The following is a 21,928-nucleotide window of genomic DNA, read 5'->3' as shown; positions in this document are numbered from 1 at the left end:
ACACCATCGTCGCATAAACCGGCACCGCTTGAGCAATTGATTTTGACGAGTCCGTGGCTACCAAACACAGAGCCTCATCAAACTCGAAGTTCTCGCGTTAATCAGACATGAGTTAACAGAAATCACGTTTCTCTTCCAGTGGCCCCGCCTCAGCGCCACGTTTTGCGCCACACCGCTTATCCGAAATCACCCCCGTGCTCGCTCTCGCCACGGCTCCAAACCGCACTCGGCCCTCGTCTCCGCCGCTCGGCGCGGCGCCATGCCCCCCGCCGCGCTCCTCCCGCTCGCCCCTTTGCCGCATCACCCGAACCCAGCACGGCGACCTCTGTGCCGCTGCGGGGCCTCGCGCCGCGGCTTCACCGTCCACACCGCCATCGCCATTGCCTCGGCCTCCGCCTCCGCCTCCGCCCCCATCGAGGCCGCGGAGGCGACGTCCCCATCTCCGCCCCCCCTCGCCGCCAACGCAAACGCCTTCCTCTAAACCGGGATCCCCGGTGCTGGGCGGCATCGCGAACACGAGGTCCTGGTCGCAGTACTACGGCAGCGGCTTCTCCATCCGCGTGCCTCCGTCCTTAGACGACATCCTCGAGCCCGAGGTAGTTACCAACCTGAACTGTTTCTTCTCGCCTACGTTCCATCTTCCTCCTGCGGTTAGGGTTGCTGGCCGTCGAGCTCAGTGTTTGGTTTCGAATTGGTGAATGCTGACTCCTTTAGTCCTTCCGCGTCTCAGGACTACAACGCCGGGATGACATACTACGGCGACAAGGCCAAGCCCCGGGCGTACGCGGCTCGATTCGCGTCTCCAGATAGGTAGGTAGGTAAGGCCTCGCTCTACTCCATGAACTGCGGCCATTCCAGTTCTGTACTGTACATTAATTTGTGGTTACACAAGGATGCTGTCGGAATGAATTTTGGTGGTGACGTGTTGCACATGCTAAATGTGGAGTGCTCTGCTCCTTTGTTTGATGTAGGGATGAGCTCATAAGTGTGGTGATTAAGCCATCAAATCAGCTCAAGATCACATTCCTAGAGGTTATAAGAGCTTTGCCATTTTATTGTTTTTGCCAGGCGTCTGTATGTTATGTGTTCTCACATCAGTTTAGAGCATTCTCTTGTATCCTTGAAACATACATAGAAGATAGAACATAGACAAGCTTATTAAAAGGAGTTTGAACATAGGCAAACTTTGTAGACTCATAGCTTTCTTAATAATTATATCTGGCATCAGAGGGAGTAGTCTGTAAGCTTGTCTATAGCTGATACGACACCTTATAGACAAGCACTTGTATCATCAGTTGAACTTGCTCTTATTACTTTTTAGTGCGATGAATTTCCAAAGTGTATTGAGTTTGTGTGTTTAACAATAAAAGGGCACACCAGCATAGGTATGAATATGACCAAAACCTTCTTTGTAAAGAAAGAGTCAATTAATAAGGCCTATATTATCAGACGCATTGATGCTGCCACTGATTTGCTCACCATGAAGGAACTTTATAGGGTCTGTGCATGACCATTTCTAAATGATGTTCCAAAAATATTTGTTTGCAGGCAAAAGATATAACTGATTTGGGAACTCTAAAGGAGGCATCCAAGATATTTGTACCTGGTGATTTCTGTTATCTTAGATTTGGATGCTGCGCTGTTTTCTTTACAAACAAATTAGATGACAATGAATATGAAGCGTTCACATATTTCATATATCAATGATGAAAATAATCAATGTTGGGCCTAGCTTATTGTGGTTTGTGCATTATAAATGAGACAGTTCATCTTATGATCAGCCTGACACATATTAACGTTTACATCTTTGACTTACTTTTCATCCAAGTTTTTAAAGCTAGCAAAAATTGTGCCACTTACTGTCATGATTAGTTGCACAAATAGGAAGCCTGTTTTAGCCAATGTGCTTTTCAAGACCTTTTTGTTTAACATTATATTGTCTTGGCACTATATACTGTCGCTATTTCAAAATTTTCCCTTTCATTACAGAAATATAGACTGAAAATTTAAACCCCATTCTAACACACAAAGAAACATTGATAAGGAAAATATGAAGCGAGACTATTATATTAAATTCTAAAGCATTGACATGATGTACTGATCTGGGATGATTTGCCTTATATATTTTTGTTTCGTTTTGTAACTGGTGCAAAAGTATTCTCAGCTCGAACAATTAAAGTTAAGGAAGAGGTGGATATTAGGTACTATATGATCTTTGTACTAACTTTATAGAAAAACATCCAATTAAAAAATATTCCTAGTTATAAATAGCATCCAAATTCGGAAATAGTTTTCCTTTGTAATTTTTTCACGAGTAATTTTTCCACAGGACATATTACTTCTATGAATTCCGTCTGGACAAACAAAATGTTGCTCTGATGGCTACCGTGAATAGTGGAAAGGTACTCAGCTGTTCTTTTGATTCACATTCTTAAATGAGTATTGATTCCTATGCATTTGCACTTTTCAGTTGGATTATATCTACTCCATGTCTTCTATGCTGCTTTCTGTACTCCCTCTTCTGAAATATAAGGGATTTTCAGTTGTCCTAAGTCAAACGATCCTAAGTTTGACCATCTTAAATATTATTGTTCTTTTCTTCAAACTTAGGATGGTTTGACTTAGAGAAAAAACTGAAAACCCCTTACATTTCAGGACGGAGGGAGTATTTGTTTTCTTTCCTTCATCTATTTGTATCACTACTTTCTCTGTTTCTTTACTACTAGGGGCTTAGATTCTGATATTTAAATTTTTCTATTGAGAATAGGTAAATGTATGACAGAACCATATAGGCACAACACATGTATGCAAATCTTAGTTCTGCTATACTTAAACAGCTTGGAAGTTAGAAGGCACGCACTGGTTGTTTACAATGATGGTGGGTCAAGGAGCTCTCCAACACAACATGCTGTTTCATGCTTTGCCATATCATTAGCAATCTGTATAGCACTAAATTTTGTCACCCTTCCTTCGCGCTCATGCACAAGATAGCCATCATACAATCGTCACTGATCGTCCAGGCTGCAGCAGTCTCTGCATCAACCTCCTCCTCAACAGGAGCCTTGTCAGTGAGATGCGATACCTGACCAATACCCCTGAGTAGCACACACACTGTAGATGCCATAGGTGATAATTCTGGTCATTCAGCTTGCTGATAATGTCAGCATAGCATCATGAAAGGCCATAGGCTAGGACAGCAGCAAGGACGCGCCACAGCAGTGTGAATTGTGAGAAACAGGTGCAGCAGTCAGTCACAACGCACGAACAAGTCCGTAAAGCAGGACCAAATGCACAATGCAGCGGCACCAAGCACTTTTGACTCTTTGACCAAAGGCCAAAAGAAAGTAGAAGAATCCACTGAAACATCCCTTGCTATAAGCTGTTATAATCAGCAGCCGCACGACATGACACAAGTTTGCAGATGGCTTCAGGCAGTGGAAGATTAGGCGGCTGCAGACGACTCCAGTGGTGGTAACCGCACCTGGAGGGCCCTGGGCAGCGGCACTTCACTGAGCGGAAATCCAGAGCAGTGGAGCACCGCCGGAGCTAGACTCCGGACGCCGGAGTCTGCGGTGGGAACAGACTGGTATTCAAATCAGGCCGCCAGGACAACAAGTCCCTGCCGGCGGCAAGCCAATCTCTCTCAGATTGCACTGCTAGCAGCGGCTGAAGGCGACTCCAGTACAGATACTGAGACAACTACAGCAGCTGGTTTTGGAGGGTGGCAACTAGGCTGACTGCTGGCGGAATAATAATCAGATCAACGACCGATCAGACAGAGGACAGTTTCGGCCTAGGCCCTTAACGTTAGACCCAACCAGGCCTGGCGAGATGTTCAATGGGCCAGCCTGCCCAGCCATATGGGCCCAATATACACATACAGTACTTGCCACTTATTACTGTACCAACATATATCAAGTTATTTGCCTCGTTCACTGGTCTGAAATCGTCGTTGGTTCGGCTGAAGCTGAATGGGCCGTCCGGCCCAGCCGTTCAGCTGCCCAGACCAGCCGTTTGGCTGGCCTAGAGAAATCAGCTCGCGCCCTCCTCACTCTCCCCCTCTCGCATTCACTCGTGCCGTTAGGGTTGCGCCGTTCCCACGCTCCCACCGCCGATGCGGTGAGTTCTTCGCCTGCCCGCCCATTCCCGCCTCGCCGCCTGTTCGCCCGCTGTCCTTCTCCTGTCCTCCTCCCCCCTCACCCTTGCCGGAGACGGAAGCCGCCATCCACCTGGCCTGTGTCGCCGGATTCGGTGCGGCCTTGCCCTACCAGAAACGCCGCGTCGCTCGCCCGTCCGCTGTTCTTCTCCCGTCACCCCCACCCCCTCCCTCCTGCTAGAGACGGAAGCCGCCATCCACCTGGCCCATGTCGCCGGATTCGGTACGGCCTTGCCCTACCACATCCGCCGTGTCGTCCTCTCCTTGTTGCTAGATAGATCCACCCCTTCGTCGGCTACGGCCTCACCTCCGACCACTCCGGTAAGTACCCGACTTGCTTCAACGTTCTGCCGACTCCTCTGTTTGGTGTCGTTCCCAAATCTGACTTGGAGTCGCTGCATGTACATTAGATCCGTCGTTTCCTATCCCATTTTTGCTACAAACTTGCAGATCCACTTCGTTAGGGTTGAAGTTCCTTCTCCCAAGTGTGGATGCCTATGTAGAGCCACATTGTTAGGGTCACCTAGTCCTTGCACATCCGCTGCATTGAGGGTTAGTATAAACGCCATTACTTTTTACTGTTTCCCTTTACACTTTCCTCCCGTAGTTTCTCATGTAGTCTACTGTTGTATGCGTTGTATGCCTGTAAATCTGCCAGTTCAGCTTATGGCTTATGAATAATGCATCAATGAATGATTCACAATGGCCTTCCTCGGGTTGCTTCAAATTATTTATTGTTCGTCACATTACTAACTTTTAGGGTCATGCGGTGCTGCTTGTGATGTAACTCTAGTTGGTTCATTGTGTTCATGAAATGCATTTTAATTTCAGCCATTAGTCTACTTCTTTTATCCTGGCTACACTCTGTTGTCAGGCCAGTTCGCACACAGTTTGTGCTCCTAATGTAGACAATGAGACGGGATTACTTTTGTTCACATAAAGCTCTGACACATTCACATGTTTGTCATGTAGGTTTGCTGTTTCCAAGTCTATATACTGGCACCGTCGTCAACAGCTTCGTGCTCCCCGCCGGAATCCCCCCGGTACAACTTGCGTTCCAAGCGCGTGAAGCGAGAAATCAAGCCAAGTACACAATTCTGTCCATTAAATCTTGTTTGAGTTATTTCGTTCATTCCTTTAGTTTTTTTGCGGTACCGTTACTACGTCCAGCCACAAACGACAATAGCCCTTCCACGTTCCAGCAGATGCCTCCAAAGCATGCAACTTGGACCGAGGATGAAACCAAGCTGTTGCTGGACCTCTGTCTTCAAGAGAAGGAAAAGTGTAACTTCACTCAGCAGGGTCTCACCATGGCTGGCTGGAGCAACGTTTACACTAACTTCCCCAATTTTGATAAGAAACAGTGCAACAACAAGCTAGGATACCTTAAAAAGGCCTACCAGACATGGAAAGATGGACTGACAGCCACTGGGCTTGGGAGGAACCCACGTACGGGTGCCATTGAAGCTGAGAGTGAGTACTGGGAAACTCAAGAAGGTTTCCAGCCCATGAGCTCGGTACATTATCTTGTTAACAGTTTCGATTACATCGGCTATACTGTTTAACATTATGTCCTATTTTTTTGTTTATTTTTTGTAGGATGATAGTCAGGCAGAGGTACAACGTGGTAGGCAACCTCGCTTCCTAGACCAATTGGAGGCGCTGTTTGGGGACCACAACCGGAACACGGGCTGCTTCGTGTCTGTTGGTGGTATTCGGGAGTCAACGCCCTCTACTGCTTTCCGTCGGCTAGACTTAGGCGGCCCTTCCAGCAATCATTCTGGTTCGAAGAGGGACATCAGGGACCATGTTGTCAACAGCCCAGAGAAGAAGAAGAATTGCAATGTGGGGGAGTACATTGCTCGGTTGTCTGACAGCATTGCTGCAAGGAGTGCATCAAGGGATAGGGAGCGGACCCGTGAACAGGTGGAGGTGGACGAAGTTATGCAACTTTTACAAGAAGATGGTGTGCCAGCCACTTTAGACATTCTTCTTGGCAACGGATTTGTTCAATAACTCAAGTGCCCTGGTGGGTGTTTAAGAACCTGCTGACAACCGAAGAACGTATGGCTTGGCTGACATATTAAATGAACAAGAACAACAAGTAGTTCGGATGCTGAATTTGGTGTGAAGCAACGGTGGCATTTCAGTGTTGGCATTTATCCTTTAGATTCGTTGTTGTCCTACTTGTGTTGAGGTTTCTGTCTTGTAATGGGGCCTGTGGCCAAAAATCATGTGTCGTATTCTTTTTCCCGAACTCGTTATAAGTTATTTGTTGTAATGTATTTGTTTGAGTTGTCTGAGATTATTTGGTTCTTGAAGCTAACAAATATTTCATTGTTACCATATGCTTTAATTGTTCTGTATTTGAACAAATCATAAGGGGTTACTTGTGTTGCAGGTAAGTGTGGGACTGCTTGTAGAGATACTCACTGATCGGTGAGCTTGCAGGTGTGTATGCCTTTGTGCAACTTATTTCAAGTAGGCAGTTCTTCCATTTATGTACATTTCCTTGTTTGCTGTGTACGGGCTACAATGTTTGGTATCAGATTTTTCACCAAATGCTGGTACTAGAAAGAAATAGGAACACATTGCATCAAATATCAAATGGAATGGATATTAATTAAATATGAATATATTGACACATATCTCAGATCATGAATAATCTGATACTCTGATGCCTCTTTGAACAGACCCATTGATAAATCCAATAATTTACTCTTCTAAGACTCTAAAGCTTATTGTGGGCATAACAATAGGTGGCCTCATGATTGTATTTCCTAAACTGGATGCAGTCCTACTGGTTTTGTATCCAGTACACACCTTGTCTTATTTACTATCTTTGCTACTGAGCTTTATGCATCAGTGAGAGTGGTACTGCCTGTCTAATATTAGATGTTATTTGTGTACATATTTTACTCTGTTATTTCACTCTGGGTGTATTCAACTTTCAGTTTAAATTTTATTTGTCCTTGGCAGCCTATTGGAACATGGACAACAGCGACGAGGAAAGCCAGAATTCAAGTGAAAACAGCTTCAACGAGATGGTGACCGCAGCTATTGGTGCTGGTTTTGCATTTGTGCACATGCTGCATGTACCACCACAAGGTAACCATGTTATCCAAGTGCCTGAGCTTACTGGAAGACAGTGGGTAGACAAGTTGTTGTTAGATGCTGGCAGATGCTATGATAACCGTCGAATGCGGCCTGAAAATTTGGTTAGGTTGCATAGCATACTGTGTGATAGCTATGGGCTAACAGGCAGTAGGGAGCTTGAGTCAATAGAAGCTTTAGCCATGTTCTTATGGGTATGTGGTACAAATCAATGTCAGAGACAAATGCATGAGAGATTTGGGAGGGGGTTGGGGACATGTAGCAAGATATTTGCCCATGTTCTGTATGCCATGACTAGGTTTGCAAATGACGTGATTAGGCCTAAGGACACTAGTTATTCAGTAGTGCCGCCTGCATTGGTGGAGTACACACCGTTTTTTGATGGCTGCATAGGCGCCATGGATGGCACGCACATAGAAGTCATAGTTGATAAAGGAGTCCGTGATAACCACATTAATAGGAAAGGAAAGCCAACCCAAAATATGGTTGCGGTCCATGACTTCGACATGAGATTTACGTATGTGGGAGCGGGGACAGAGGGTTCTGCTCATGATATGAGGGTGAAAAGAAAGGCAGAAGTCGATGCATCTTTCCCACATCCACCGTCAGGTTAGTTGGAACTTAGTCCGTTTTATTGTGTTATGCTGGAGCTAATTGGATGGAAACTGATGCTGTCCTATGAATTTATGTAGGCCGGTATTACTTGGTGGACTCCGGTTACGCACTTCGCCCTGGGTATCTGACGCCGTATCCAAATAAGAGGTACTGGGTGAAGGAGTTCCAGACCAGGGGGCCTGCAGATGCGTAGGAGTTGTTCAACCGGCACCATTCGAAGCTGCGTAATGTCATAGAAAGAACATTTGGGGCAGCGAAAGCGAAGTGGCACATATTGAAAGGCATACCTCACTATCCGGGGATCAAGCAAACCCAGATAATTATTGCTCTTTGTGGACTGCACAACTACGTGCATGAGCTGGAGGGTCAGTAGCAACAACGGCGGTTCAGGCAGGCGACAGACCTTGGCCCTTTGAGTCAAGTGGCAGCTATGGCGTTGGGAGATCCTAATGATATGGAACAGGTCCGCGAGTGGATAACCTATGGACTTGGACTCATTGGGAAGACAATGTAAGTGAAACAATTTCGGTTAGTAGATGTTATCAGTTAAGTCATGAATTTTTCATCCTAGCTGCCTAGTTTGTCTCTAATGAGGATGTGTACACATGCAGGTGAAGTACTTGTCTACAAGGTGCAACAGGTCCACTTCTAAAAATTTGTTTGAGGTATTACTAACAAATTCTGTGTTCAATATCTATGCTTTCTTAGTTTTTTTAATATGAAAACTAGATGGATAAGTCATGATGCACATTGACAAACTGGAACCATTTGCTGTTTTTTTAGAAGTTACAACATGATCATGTCTGCTCAGTTGCCGACACATAAGATTGGTCAATAACTGTACAAGGCTATATTTTAGAGGTTGAGTGTCACATGCACATATTGTTCACAGACGATTGCACTATCAAAGAGAGTTCAAATGGTTTCTTTTTTTTCTTGTTAGTTTTGTTAGTGATAGATGTAGATGATTGAGGCAAGTCAGTTTATAAGGGTTATTTTAGGGTGCTGTACTCTTGGGCCTTGGGAAAGAATCTCAAATCTTGGGCTCAAGGAAAGTGTCAGTGTTTGTGTGGGTACTTACTCATAATAGCCTAATAGGTAATGGACCGCCGATCAGCTTGCACGATGAGTCTTCTGCACCCTGGCTGCTGTGCTCTTTGCGATCAAGCTGAGATGATCAACCACCTGCTCACCTTGTGTGTTTTTGCATGAGAATTCAGGATTTAGCTGAGATGAACATGTTTTAGCAGTAACAACATGAGAAAATTCTGATTTTAGCAGTAATCACATGAACATGAACATGACTGGTCACTAGCTGCAAGCAGTGTACTTATTTGTACTTATGTTGTTCATTTGCTTCGCTTCATGTTTTGCCAGAGGAAATGTGGTGGTCTCATTGCTTGCTACTTCGATTGAACAAGGGAAAGCTCAGTCTGCCGTACAACGATAAGGAATAGCCTACCTGGGAGGCTCATAAGCTAGATTGCTCACTTGTGCTTTTGTATGTGATGGGTTTGGGTGAAATTATGCCCACCATCACCTTGATCCATGGTTAGGAATTTTTTTTCTTTCAGCATGTATCTGAATTGTGTTGTACTTAGCTGTTTCGTTGATATGAAGCAGACTCAGCCTTCAGCTAGATGTGTTTGAATTTGAAATTGAAATGCATTTAATGCTGTTGTGGGGCCATTTTTTTGAATTCACTGGCTTGCTGGTTCAGTCCGCTGATGGTGTTGCTGTTGGCTGGTGAAAGCACTATGCCGAGATTAAGTTCCAGCCGGTTTCAGCCAAATACTTGACCAGCCGAACGAGGCCATTCTCTTTATTCTGGCCATGGAAGTAATTATTCAAACTTTTGTTCCTATCAAAATACAAAGTAAATCAAACTTTGTATTGTTAAAATATTCCTTAATTTGTTGAACTGAAAACTTATGCCAATCTTTAGCTAGTTCCTATACAACTCACCTTATCACCTTAGGCAATTGCATTTTCTTCCTGATTCTTCAATTTTCTTGAATAAGCCTGTTCGGCTGGTATTAAAGCCGATTCATAAGCCGGTCTTGGCTGATTTGTTGTGAGAGAAAAATACTGTAGATTCTAGTTGATAAGCCGACTGATGGAAAGAAGGTAAATAGTTCTATTAGTCGGCAAAAGCAACAAAGCACTGGATGAGACTGCACAAGATTTGTCAAGTCTGTAAACGATTTTGGAAGTGGATATTTATTGTTATGAAGACTGGCATCATAATTGAAATTTTGTTTACCTACAACTGATATGTTCATTCTAAATTGTAAGTTGTTTTAATTTTGTTTTAAGTCAAACTTATTTAGTTTTTGGCAAAGTACACACACATCTACAGCGCTCTCTCTGTTCTAAATTATAAGTCACTTATACATAGCAAATTCGATGTACCAAAAAAGTTAAAATGATTTATAATTTGAAACAGAGTGAATATCAAATAGATTTATCAGGTACAATATGGAATGTAATTTGAAAGTGTATTTGATTGATACTGTAGATGTTGATTGTATAAACTTGATCAAAGTTAGACGAGTTGGCTTTGGACAAAACTAAGTTCTCTTAGGACAAGTTAGAAGACTAGTACTCTTTACACAATTCTAATAGTATAGCTTGATTTCTCACGTGCATAGTAATTGGGCACCATTCCTCGGCCTCAACATGCATGCAAGCAAGTGGCCAATTAATCGAGTGTGTGAGCAAGAGAAGTCTGCACGGTAAACCAAGCATGCAATCTCAATGGATGTACAGGCCAGTCTGTGGACAGTTTTATCTCTCAGTTTCTAAGACTCAATGTATTGGAAACGATGTAGATGAATTTCATCCCCAAGAAACTTTTATCATTCCTCTCTCCATCTATTCCATGCCATGTCAGCTCATTTAATGTCATGAAATTCTCATGAAACTTCCACCGAGACTGACCTAAGTAAATGTCTTTCTTGGTCTTTTGCCCAAGATAGTTGCGCCTTGTATACCAGGACGGAGAGAGTATTTACCAGAACTCTTGGAACTTATTAACTTAAATAAAATATTTAATGAAAATTGAGTTTGGGCTCCAAATTCAGGAGTACCGGTAGTTGAAATCAAGGTGAAAAAGACAACCAAAAGACATTCTTTGTCGAACTGCTTAGGCGATAGAGCGAGACATTCTACATGGTGATGATCGGATCCATGGCTCATACTTGATCGGGACAAGAATTTATCGGCCAATTATTCCAACCAAAACCATGACAAGTCAAAACTTAGGTTTGCCAAAGTTAGGGCAAAAACACAGGTGTACATTTGGTTTTGTGCCATAATAATAGTAGAAAATATTCTCTCTTATGCGATTTAAGAAGTTTCTAGATACTTGCCAAAACTTTGGCTATAAATATTGGTGTGCCAATTCTTTGACATTGAAACAATTGATAAATCTTTAGCATTGAACCAATTGATAACTAAAATTTTTGGCTTGCCATGATTGGCAAGAATTGGAAGCCAACTAAGCAGGCCTTACCTCAACTACTGAGGATGTGGTAGCCTTGAAGGTGGAGAAAGAAGGTAAGGGTTGGGGATGATGACAACGATATGTGTTGCACTGGGGGGGGTGTGTGTGCTAGAAACGAACATGTAGTCCTCCACTTGTCAAGACCGAAGCCACATCCAACATTGAGGACTCGACAAAGTGGGTCAGAAGTAATGTCTTAAGAGTTCAGGGTCTATATGATATCCCGAGACCGGTTTGGTAAAACTCATACACGCTGTAACGATATAGATAAGAGATTGACATCCAACAATTGAGCGACACAAGATGCATCTTTTACCTATATATAGGACTCCAAACTCAGTAGGAGATGCATACATGGCAACATCCATCAAGTTCTTCCCGGGACGGAAAAAGGGGGGAAAGGATGAAAACAAAAGGAAAACCCTGTCTTGATTCTGAATTCACATATCCCAAGACCCATAGTTGCCAAGCTGTTTTGTAGCGAATGCAGTTTTTTTGCCCTTAAGTTGTGGACCATAAGATTCGCATATCCCTGCGAATCTTCTGGTCCACAATGTGAAGACATGTGTCCTTAGGCGTAAAATTTACTTTACCGTTTTGTAGCCTCGGCAGCATCCGTACAAACTAGTTGTCTGTATGCATCTCAACACCTCAAAATATAGGGTGCGATTGCGATTACCATTGCCCGGAGTCACCATCCCATCTTACTCCACCCCTCACACCCCTCACACAAGCTGGTCTCGGCAACTTTCCGAACTTTAACCCCGGAGCACACACCACACCACCATGACGGGGAAGTGTTCCATATATATACTCCCTATGTTCCAAAAATATTGCAATCCTACCATTTAAATTTTGTCCAACAAAAAATGCACACATACAAAGTATAGGTACCATGTCAGCTAGTGGGACCCACCCTGAGCAAAACCAATCGTCCACTCGTCTTCTGTACTAGCTGCTGCATGCAGATTAAAAAAAATCGGATGCAGCCTCTCGTCCACTCATTCTTGTATTCCAGAACACTCCCGTACAAGCTCCTTCTGTCAACGAACTGTATCTCTGTCTGTTGGGACTGAACTGTATAGGGGTATTATCGTAATTCAGCATCGTTTCTTGGTATACGTGCTCGGTCCTAGAATTGCAATATTTACGGGACGGAGGGAGTACGTCACATCAGTAGGGCGATGCCCCGTTCAGGCGTTGCACGGCGCACGTCCAATTGTTTTTTTTTACAATAAGCACTTTTAATATATAACATTAACACATAGTACACACCAGTGTGGAAAAATAATTCCTAGATTACAGAGCACATACAACAAAAAGCGACTGCTGAACTGCTTCTAAAGACATATGTGATGCTTTCGTCGGGGGCGCAGGACCCATCAGGGCCATAGAGCCCACGAGAAGTGGCCACGATAGAAGCATAGAGGGTTCTTGTTCTCGTACTCCGATAGCACAGTCGGTGCTCCACTCGACTGTCTAATCGGCCTGTATCTTCGACGATAATTAGTCTTGAGCCGTAGATAAAATGAAGGCCTCACCGGGTTCAAGAGGATGGGTCCACAACCATCAATGTCAAATCTGAGGATCAGCATCAACTGACGTCGACGGTCAACCCGAATACTGATCGCTACTTTACCACTTCCATGTACGCAGAAAAACAGAAGGACAGATTGATAGGAATATGTAACAGAACCGACCAATTATACGAAATTAAGTAAGAAAATCATCCACCAGAGCAGACGATTTAGCCAACTTAAGCCCGTATAACCCGGTAGTCCGTGAAATCACGAAGGATTTCATACCAATTCGTGTCTCAGCCATGATCGTAATAAGTTTAGCGGTCACCAATCACATATTACATAAAAGTTTGCATAACAGATACATCAGAGTTTAAACATACTTATTACAAAACAAGTTCGAATAAAAGTAGCGGAAGTCATTTGTTTAAAATCACACACACTCACACGGAGTTCAAATATAGTGCCAACGAATGATCATCTCCAACAAAAGCATCAGATGAGACGTAAGGAATGACCATGCCCATGGTCCTAAGCATCACCCATCGCAGGATACAGGCAGTTGATACAGTAGCCATAGTACATCTGCCCATTTGCAACAAGTGGGAATAAAACCCTGAGTACGAGAAGGTACTCAGCCAGACTTACCCGACATAACCGAAAATAAATGACACCAAGGATTATGAAGGGCTTTATGGTAGGGTAGCTGACTCATTCGTAAAAAGAAGCATTTTTAGCATTTCAAGAACCTTTCTAAAAACATTATTGCCAAATTAATTATTATTAACCTGTCAACTAGATTTGCACCTATACTAGAGTAAACATGTGATTAAGCAGATAATGATAACCAATGATCATTACGCAACTTCCATACTGTCATATTCATTATAACTGTCCAAGTGTTCCATAACATTTACTACGATGAAGTAACTCAAGTCAAGTGCTCACTATCCAGGAGCGATGGCGATTCGAATCGATTCCTAACCAGCTGGTGATTTGTTCCTTACACAAATCTCACTCACCCGCTAAAGTGAGATATTGATCACCGAGTCAACTTTCCAGGAACCTCGAGTTTGCCAGGAACCACATGTACCCGGGGGCCGACCGACTGCACTTTGGCCTTATCATCCCGCCCCCGTGTCCTACCACACCTGCTTCGGCACAGTGCGCTGCGGGCAATTTACTTGGCCCGAAAAATCTCCCAGCTTCGCGGTCGGAAGGTACTTTATCCGGCCAGCTAAATGTAAGGCATGCGTTCAACATGACTCGAGGCCCAACAACGGTCGGTCCTTAATCAACACAGACGGAAAGCACTACCGTCCAAAACTCTGCAAGTCTCCGTCCGGTCTCAACTTCATTTAACACTTAGTTATACCATGACTTCATAGTCATCCAAGCAGATCCAGGTAACCACCTATAGCTCGCAGGTGACAGGAAATCACCCGACTTCTACCGGTCTAAGCCAGCTAAGCATTTACTTGACTGTGGATACCAGGGTAACAAGGATATAGTGTAACAAAGGTAAGCAAGGTATAATGCAGCAACGGTTGCAAACAACTCCTGAACGTAATGCATCAATTAAAGTAAAGCATTTAATTAAATCATTGCAAACCGGGAGAAAAATGCTCCGGGGCTTGCCTCTCTCGAAGGAGCTCGGACGGTGATCGGGGCACTCCGGAAGTTCCTCAACGTCCTCCTCGTCGGCTTCTGGCACTTCCTGCTGCTGCACCTCGAACTGTTCCTCTGGCTCCTCGGGTATGACGACTGGGTTCTCGGTTTGCGATCCTGTATGATGCAATGCGCGTAAGGGATTATGCAAACGGTGCATCGAATGAGATGAATACAACGAATATGTTTGAATGCAAGGTAGTCAACATCATCTAAGAACTATACTACAAGCACATGTCATCTACTGCATTCTCTTCTACTACTAATATGTTAAGTTAACCTATCTTATGAAATGCTTCAAAGATACACCAAAGCTTTACTAATTTCTTAATCACACTTAAAGCAACACTTGCTTAAACCCTAATTAATAATAGGTTTGAATAGCAACCTATATTTCTGATGCTCCTAAAAATCTAAGAAAATTACAGTAGCATAGTACTACTCTAAGCAGACTACCATAAAAATTTCATAGCATTTTGATAAGCAAACTATCCTACACAAAAATGACAAGCTAAAACATCAAAATGAGCATGAAATTACTTTGTACTATGAAAAGTGTCAAACAACAGAATTAGTATTTTTCCTGGATTCTAAACAGTAAATAAGCACTATACAAAAATTACCACATGCATGTTTTATACAAATTTTGCTCTCTAGCAAAAATAACAAAAATCAGCCATTTAAGGTACTTGAACTACACCTCAAAATTTTCCCACAGCACATATATAAAACATATTTTTCCTAGGAAGTACATGACATAATAAGATTAACAAACTTGGAATCATATTTTTCTGAAGACTATAGATTTTTCTACACATTTTTCAAGTTATCAGCAATATTCAAGATTAAATAAAATCCTATAGAAAAGTATCTCAAACATGACATGCAATAATTTTTCCCAAGTAGATCTGGTGATAAGGAACCTAGCAAATTTTGTTTCAACAAATTTGGAGCAAGTTTGACCATCCAAACATTTTTCAAACCATTTTTGATTTCAAATAACAAATAATAAATGGAAAACAATTCACTTAAGCGTTGCTGGGCCGGCCCGAAGGGACCCGACGGCCCACGACACGGCGCAGCCCAAGCCTGGCTCTCTTCGGCTCGGCGACTGACACGCGGGACCCCCGTGTCAATGACACGAAACAGGGGAGACGGCACACGTCGACGCGGCGATGATCGAGCTCGCCGACGGTGATCTCCCCGGCGAAACCGACGGCACCAACATGACCTACGTGAAGAACCGCGTCGATTGGTACCCTAACCTTGCTCCCTACTGACCCCTAAGCACCCCAGCCACGGAGCTCGGCGGCTCGGCCATGGCGCACGGCGGTGCGCGGCCGCGTCCCGGCCAGACGGAGCCGGCGAGGACAGTGACACCATCACCCGAGTAACAGTGCGCTACGGAGAAGACAAAACGAGAGGTAGGGAAGGAAGAAAGGAGATGTGCCGTGCTAGCCACGGTGAGCTCCAACTCCGACGAGTTGCGGTGGCGGCGGAAACTCAATTGGGCCACTACCTTGGGTTATCCGGCTCGACGGCGAGATGGAGTAGCTAGGGGAGGTGAAGACGGAGCTGAGCGCTAACTGGAGGCGGCAACGACACGGAGGCGAGCGAGCTGAGCAACGGCGACTCACCCTACGGCAATGGCGGAAGCGCGAGCTCGGCTCGGAGGGGACTGACGATGCGAAGGAACGCGGGCGAACCAAATAGGCCAGCTGCGGGGCGCGTGGCGATGTCGTGGCAGCGACGGTCTGACCTGCGGGGGCTGCGACGGCGTACGGACTCCACTTGGCGCACTTGGCCTGACGGCGGTCGGCCACTCGGCCTGACGAAGACGATCATCAGACCCGCGATCAGAGCCTGACGACGCCATTTGACAACGTTCTTTCTACTAAACCGTGAAGTATTAGCTCATACCATCTACACAAGAGTTGTAGCTCTAAGTACCATCTGTAATTCATCTTAAATGATCAAGACCTAATTCGCAAAGGACAGAGAGTAAAATCATGCCAAAGTCGGGTTCAAGAAACTGAAAACTGAAGTTTACACTTAGAAATTTCTAAGTGTTGAAATCAACCCAAATTCTGACTTGTGGGGCCATTTTGAGCATGTTGTGCACATTTTCATGACTTGGTCACAAAATAACTTTTGTTCCTTATGTAATTTGCTACAACTTTGTTTTAGGTTGCTCTAACATGCAAACATTCCAAGTGGTACTTTTTAAACAGTCAAACCAAAAGGTCCTAGGGTCAAAACAAGTCAAACCATGATTTGAAATTTTAATTGGGCAAAATGATCAACATGAACATTGTTCCTAATGACTTTCTAAGCATAGCTAAGATGTTTAACAATAGATTTAGCTATACCACACATTGGTCATGCAATAATCAAGCACTAAAGGTACTGAAATGATGAAAACACTTGAAATGATACATTTGTTTCAAAGTCATGTTTCCCATGTTTCAAGTGACATATGCTCATGAATTGATGAATGATGCTCATGAATATGAAATGCAAGTGCAATTAGGCAAGAATAACACCTGGGGTGTTACAGCCCTCCCCCCTTATAAAAATCTCGTCCCGAGATTTGGGTTACGAACCATTTGTTATAAAAATCTTCATAAGCTTTTTGTAGATACTCTCCTGTTTCCCAAGTTGCATCTCCCTCATCATGATGATCCCACTGTATCTTGTATGTTTTCACCACACTATTCCGAGTAGCACGTTCCTTAGTGTCTAACACCCGGACTGGTTGCTCACGATACACCAAATCTGATTTGAGTTGAATACCTCGAGGTTCTATTCTTTCCTCTAGAACACGCAAGCATTTCTTGAGATGTGATACATGGAAAACTGGGAAAACTGTACTCATTGTCTCAGGTAACTCTAACTTGTAGGCTACCGGACCTCTTTGTTCCAAGATCTTGTACGGTCCTACGAATCTCGCGGCAAGCTTTCTTCAGATTCCAAACCTTTTCTTCTTCATTTTGGTCCACCAATATCGAGATCTTAGTTCTTGATACATCTTACTACCTCCGGGATGGATAGATAGCTTAGAAAGGTGAGCTTCATCCATGAGTTTATTCCTAAGCTCTCGATCCTTGGGAACCACCAGACGGTTGTCAAACCACAACACGCCCTGTTCATCCACTTTAAAGTGTTGAGACGACTTTTCTTTTATTTTCTCTTTGATGTGGAATATCCCCTTGTCAGTTTTCTGGCCTCCTATGATCTTACTCTCCAAAGAGCAACTAATCTGAATACTATGTAACACAGCAGGATGCATTAAATCGAACCCATCTTCAAGTAATGGCTGCACATTCAAGTAATGTGACTTTCTGCTCAAAGCATCTGCCACTACATTGGCTTTACCAGGATGATATTGCACATTCAAGTTGTAATCCTTGATCAATTCCAACCATCTACGCTGTCTCATGTTTAGCTCTGGTTGGGTAAAGATATACTTAAGACTCTTGTGATCCGTGAAAATATTGCACACATTACCAAGTAGATAATGTCTCCAAATTTTTAGAGCGTGCACCACTGCAGCAAGTTCAAGATCATGTGTTGGGTAGTTAACCTCGTGCTTTCTCAATTGACGTGATGCATAAGCTATGACTCTCCTTTCTTGCATAAGAACACAACCCAATCCAGTCTTCGATGCGTCGCAAAACACATCAAATGGTTTCTCAATATCTGGTTGTGCTAGAACCGGAGCAGTGGTCAACAGTTTCCGCAAAGTGTGGAAAGCTGCGTCACACTCCTCTGTCCACACAAACTTGTGATCCTTCTGTAGGAGACTCGTCATCGGTTTGGCGATCTTTGAGAAATCTGGTATAAAGCGACGGTAATAACCCGCTAGTCCTAAGAAACTTCTAATCTCAGGAACTGTGGTCGGTGCTTTCCAATTCATAACTTCTTGCACCTTACTTGGATCGACTGAAACTCCATTTTCTGACAGAATATGACCAAGGAAAGGAACTTCCTTCAACCAGAATTCACATTTGCTAAACTTAGCATACAATTGATGATCTCTAAGTCTGGTCAAGACAGTTCTCAGATGCTCTTCGTGATCTTTCTTATTCTCGGAGTACACCAGAATGTCATCGATGAATACTACCACAAACTTATCCAATTCTGGCATGAAAACTGTATTCATCAAAAACATAAAGTATGCGGGAGCATTTGTCAAGCCAAAAGACATGACAAGATACTCATACAACCCGTATCTGGTGGAAAATGCAGTTTTTGGTATATCCTGTGGCCTAATCTTGATCTGATGATAACCGGATCTCAAATCTATTTTTGAGAACACCTTGGCCTTGGATAATTGGTCAAACAGAACATCAATATGTGGCAAGGGATATTTATTCTTGACGGTCACAGCATTGAGTGGCCTGTAATCTACGCACATTCTCAACGTGCCCTCTTTCTTCTTCTTCACAAACAAAGCGGGACATCCCCATTCAGACTTGCTTGGCCGAATAAACCCCTTTTTTGATAAATCTTCTAATTGCTTCTTCAGCTCAGCTAACTCATCTGGAGGCATCCGATAGGGTCTTCTTGAAATTGGAGCTGTTCTGGGGACTAACTCAATTCCAAACTCAATCTCCCTATCCGGCGGAAGACCAGGTAGCTCATCCGGGAATACATCTGGGAATTCACACACTACCGGAATCTGATGAATAGGAATGACTTCCGTAGCACATGTAACACTTATAAGGTCTGTTCTTCGAGGCAATGGTACTTGGAAAGTACCCTCACCTAGTGGATCCTTAAGGGTAAGTACTCGACTTCCAGTATCTATGACTGCTCCCCAATCCTTCATCCAATTCATCCCTATAATGACATCCAAGACTAACCCAGGCATAACTATCAAGTTCACTCGGAACTTCCTGCTACCTAATTCAAGGGTTGCCCCTCGAACCATCCGGTTGGTCAAAACATCAGCCCCTGCTGAACTTATACGGTAACCATAACCCAATTCTGTGCATAGTTGTTCATGTTTCTGTGCAAATGCTTGACTCATAAAAGAATGCGATGATCCAGAATCAAATAGAACAACTGCAGGGTTTTCGTTGACAGGAAACTTACCAGCAGTGACGGGCTCTCCCTCTGGGATTTCATCCACTGTTGTACTGTGCACTCTAGCATTATAAGTTTGCTGCTTCTTCTTGGGCGGGTACGGACAAAACTTCGAGAAATGACCGGGTTGATCACAGTTATAGCAGGGTCCTCTTACTGTCCCGGCAGATCCCACAGCTCCCTTGGAACTGCCTTGCACCGCAGTTGCGGCTGCTTTGTTGGGCTGTACTGCCATCTTGTATGGCTTTTGAGGTCCACGGAAATTCTGGCTTCTTGGCTGAGGTGGCCTGAATCTAGCGCCAGGTGTCGATGGGCGATATGGGGGACGACCTCCCATAGGTGCTCTAGCTTGAGACGGCCCACCTTCAAAGGCTCTCTTGCGTGTCTTGGCTACGGTGCTGGCGTTGTTATTCTTTTCCTGCTTCAGACAGTCGCTGATGAAGTCATTGAATCTGACGCGGTTGTTGGTACCAACATGCTTCATCATTTTTGGATTGAGACCCCTCTTAAAGCTGGCTATCCTCTTAGCATCTGTGTCAACCATGTCGGGAGCATAGCGACATAAGTTGTTGAAGGCATGCAGGTATTGTGTCACGGTCTTGGTGCCCTGGTTCAATGCCAGAAACTCTCCCAACTTCATCTCTGTCAGCCCGGGTGGAATATAGACTCCACGGAAGGCCTCAGCAAACTCTCTCCAAGAAATCTGAGCATTTGGAGGAAAGGTGGTGCGATGGTGCTTCCACCACATTCCCGCTGGTCCCTGCAATTGAAGTGCAGCATACTCCGTTTTCAGCACCTCAGTCATCCTCAACACACGGAATTTATCTTCCATCGTGTTGATCCATTCCTCAGCGTCGAGTGGCTCTGTTGCTTCCTTGAATACGGGTGGCCTGGTGTCCATGAAATCCTTGAAACTGCTATATTGGTTTACTCCCATGCCACCGCCTTGATTGTTACCACGTTGCACGTTGTTGGCTATGGTACGCAGAAAATCTTCCATGTTCTTCTGGGATTGTTCCGTGTTGCGCTGACTCCCGAGCAGCTGTGCGAGAAACATCTCGGGGGTAAACGGGGGAGGAGGTGGCAAATGCGGTTCATGGGGAGGCTCATTGTTGTTGCCATGGTTTCCACCACCACCACCACCGGTCCCCGTACCGTTAGCACCGGGCTCAGCGGCTTCATACGTGGTTCGACGAGTGTTTGTCATCTGCATATTTCAGCAACAAGTAACGATTGAGTGAAGCTGTAATAATTGCGAGTGAAGGAAAAATTATGCCGTACTGAATTTACTGGAGAGAATAAATTCATACAATAAAACAGAGGCACAACAATCGCATCCCAATTAAAACAACATCACTTAATTAAATTACTTCAACGGCAAACATCGCGTCCATACAATCACATTGCCCAGCATACATACACTGGACTTTTTATGCGTTCAGATATCGCATTTGAAATTCAAGTTCCAACCACATGCCAAGTCTCATACGTTCGAAGCAACATACGATAGATTACTTGCTAACAAAAGAAAGGTCATTGCGACAGGACCTAGATACTAGCGCAAAGCAACTAGCCTACTCCTCGGGGCCATCGTCGGGATCGGAGACGTCACCATCGCCTCCAGGTGAAACTACAGGCTCATCCTGGTCGTCGTCGTCGATGTCCATGTCAGCGGCATTCGGTGGAGCATATGGGCCAACTCCATTGTAGAGCGCGTGAAACTCCTCGTGCAGGTTGCCGTTGTATTCCTCTAACTCATCGACTCTCTGCAGCAAAAGGTTCCTTGCATTCCAGGCTTCATTCCTTTCCTGAACCAACTGTCCAATCATGCGGTCTGCATTGTTGTTGGCTTGAGTCAACGTATGCACTCGCTGCATAGCTCTATCACCTCTCTCAACCGCCTGATCTCGCTGTAAGTTCATATCAGCCAACTGCTCCTGCAAGCTAGCTATGGCTCGTGCCTGTCTCTTCTTCTGCTTCTTCCCTTTGAGCTTATCCTCACTACGCAAGCCAGTCAAAGTCCAGTAGGTACTCTCGAGACCTTCATACGCTCTAATGGCGGCGAACATAGCACTCATGCCTGGTTGTCGCTAGCCTGTCCTTCGGCTGGACCTCTGAGCAATGCACTTCCTTGAGGCTGAACCCAAATGGCGTCGCGAGGATCATCCCTAGGAAAAGTACCAGCTAGAGCTGCTGCAAGCTCACTGGGAAATCTGCTCATAATGTCCCTAATGACACGAAAGGCTGCTCCCTCTGCACCCT

The 21,928-nt window shown here is 44.4% G+C and overlaps 2 protein-coding genes and 1 pseudogene across 2 annotated transcripts; 2 read left to right on the top strand and 1 right to left on the bottom strand.

Annotated features, from left to right (window-relative positions):
• Positions 1-129: 129 nt before the first annotated feature.
• On the top strand, positions 130-9,567 carry LOC136517427 (uncharacterized; annotated as a pseudogene).
• On the top strand, positions 7,147-8,078 carry LOC136515702 (uncharacterized). Its single transcript, XM_066509222.1, has 2 exons — positions 7,147-7,879; positions 7,963-8,078. The coding sequence occupies exons 1-2, from the start codon at positions 7,147-7,149 to the stop codon at positions 8,076-8,078; spliced, it is 849 nt and encodes a 282-aa protein (XP_066365319.1).
• A 4,817-nt stretch (positions 9,568-14,384) lies between the features above and the next one.
• Positions 14,385-20,836, bottom strand: LOC136518637 (uncharacterized). Its single transcript, XM_066512310.1, has 2 exons — positions 19,676-20,836; positions 14,385-14,695 (listed from the first exon to the last, which is right to left on the bottom strand). The coding sequence occupies exons 1-2, from the start codon at positions 20,721-20,723 to the stop codon at positions 14,385-14,387; spliced, it is 1,359 nt and encodes a 452-aa protein (XP_066368407.1). The 5' UTR covers positions 20,724-20,836.
• Between the last annotated feature and the right edge of the window lie 1,092 nt (positions 20,837-21,928).

The sequence above is a fragment of the Miscanthus floridulus genome, chromosome 17 (assembly GCF_019320115.1).
Source record: "Miscanthus floridulus cultivar M001 chromosome 17, ASM1932011v1, whole genome shotgun sequence".
Lineage (NCBI taxonomy): Eukaryota > Viridiplantae > Streptophyta > Magnoliopsida > Poales > Poaceae > Miscanthus > Miscanthus floridulus.
The sequence above is the reverse complement of the archived record's forward strand: the minus strand, read 5'-3'. Positions and strand labels throughout refer to the sequence as shown.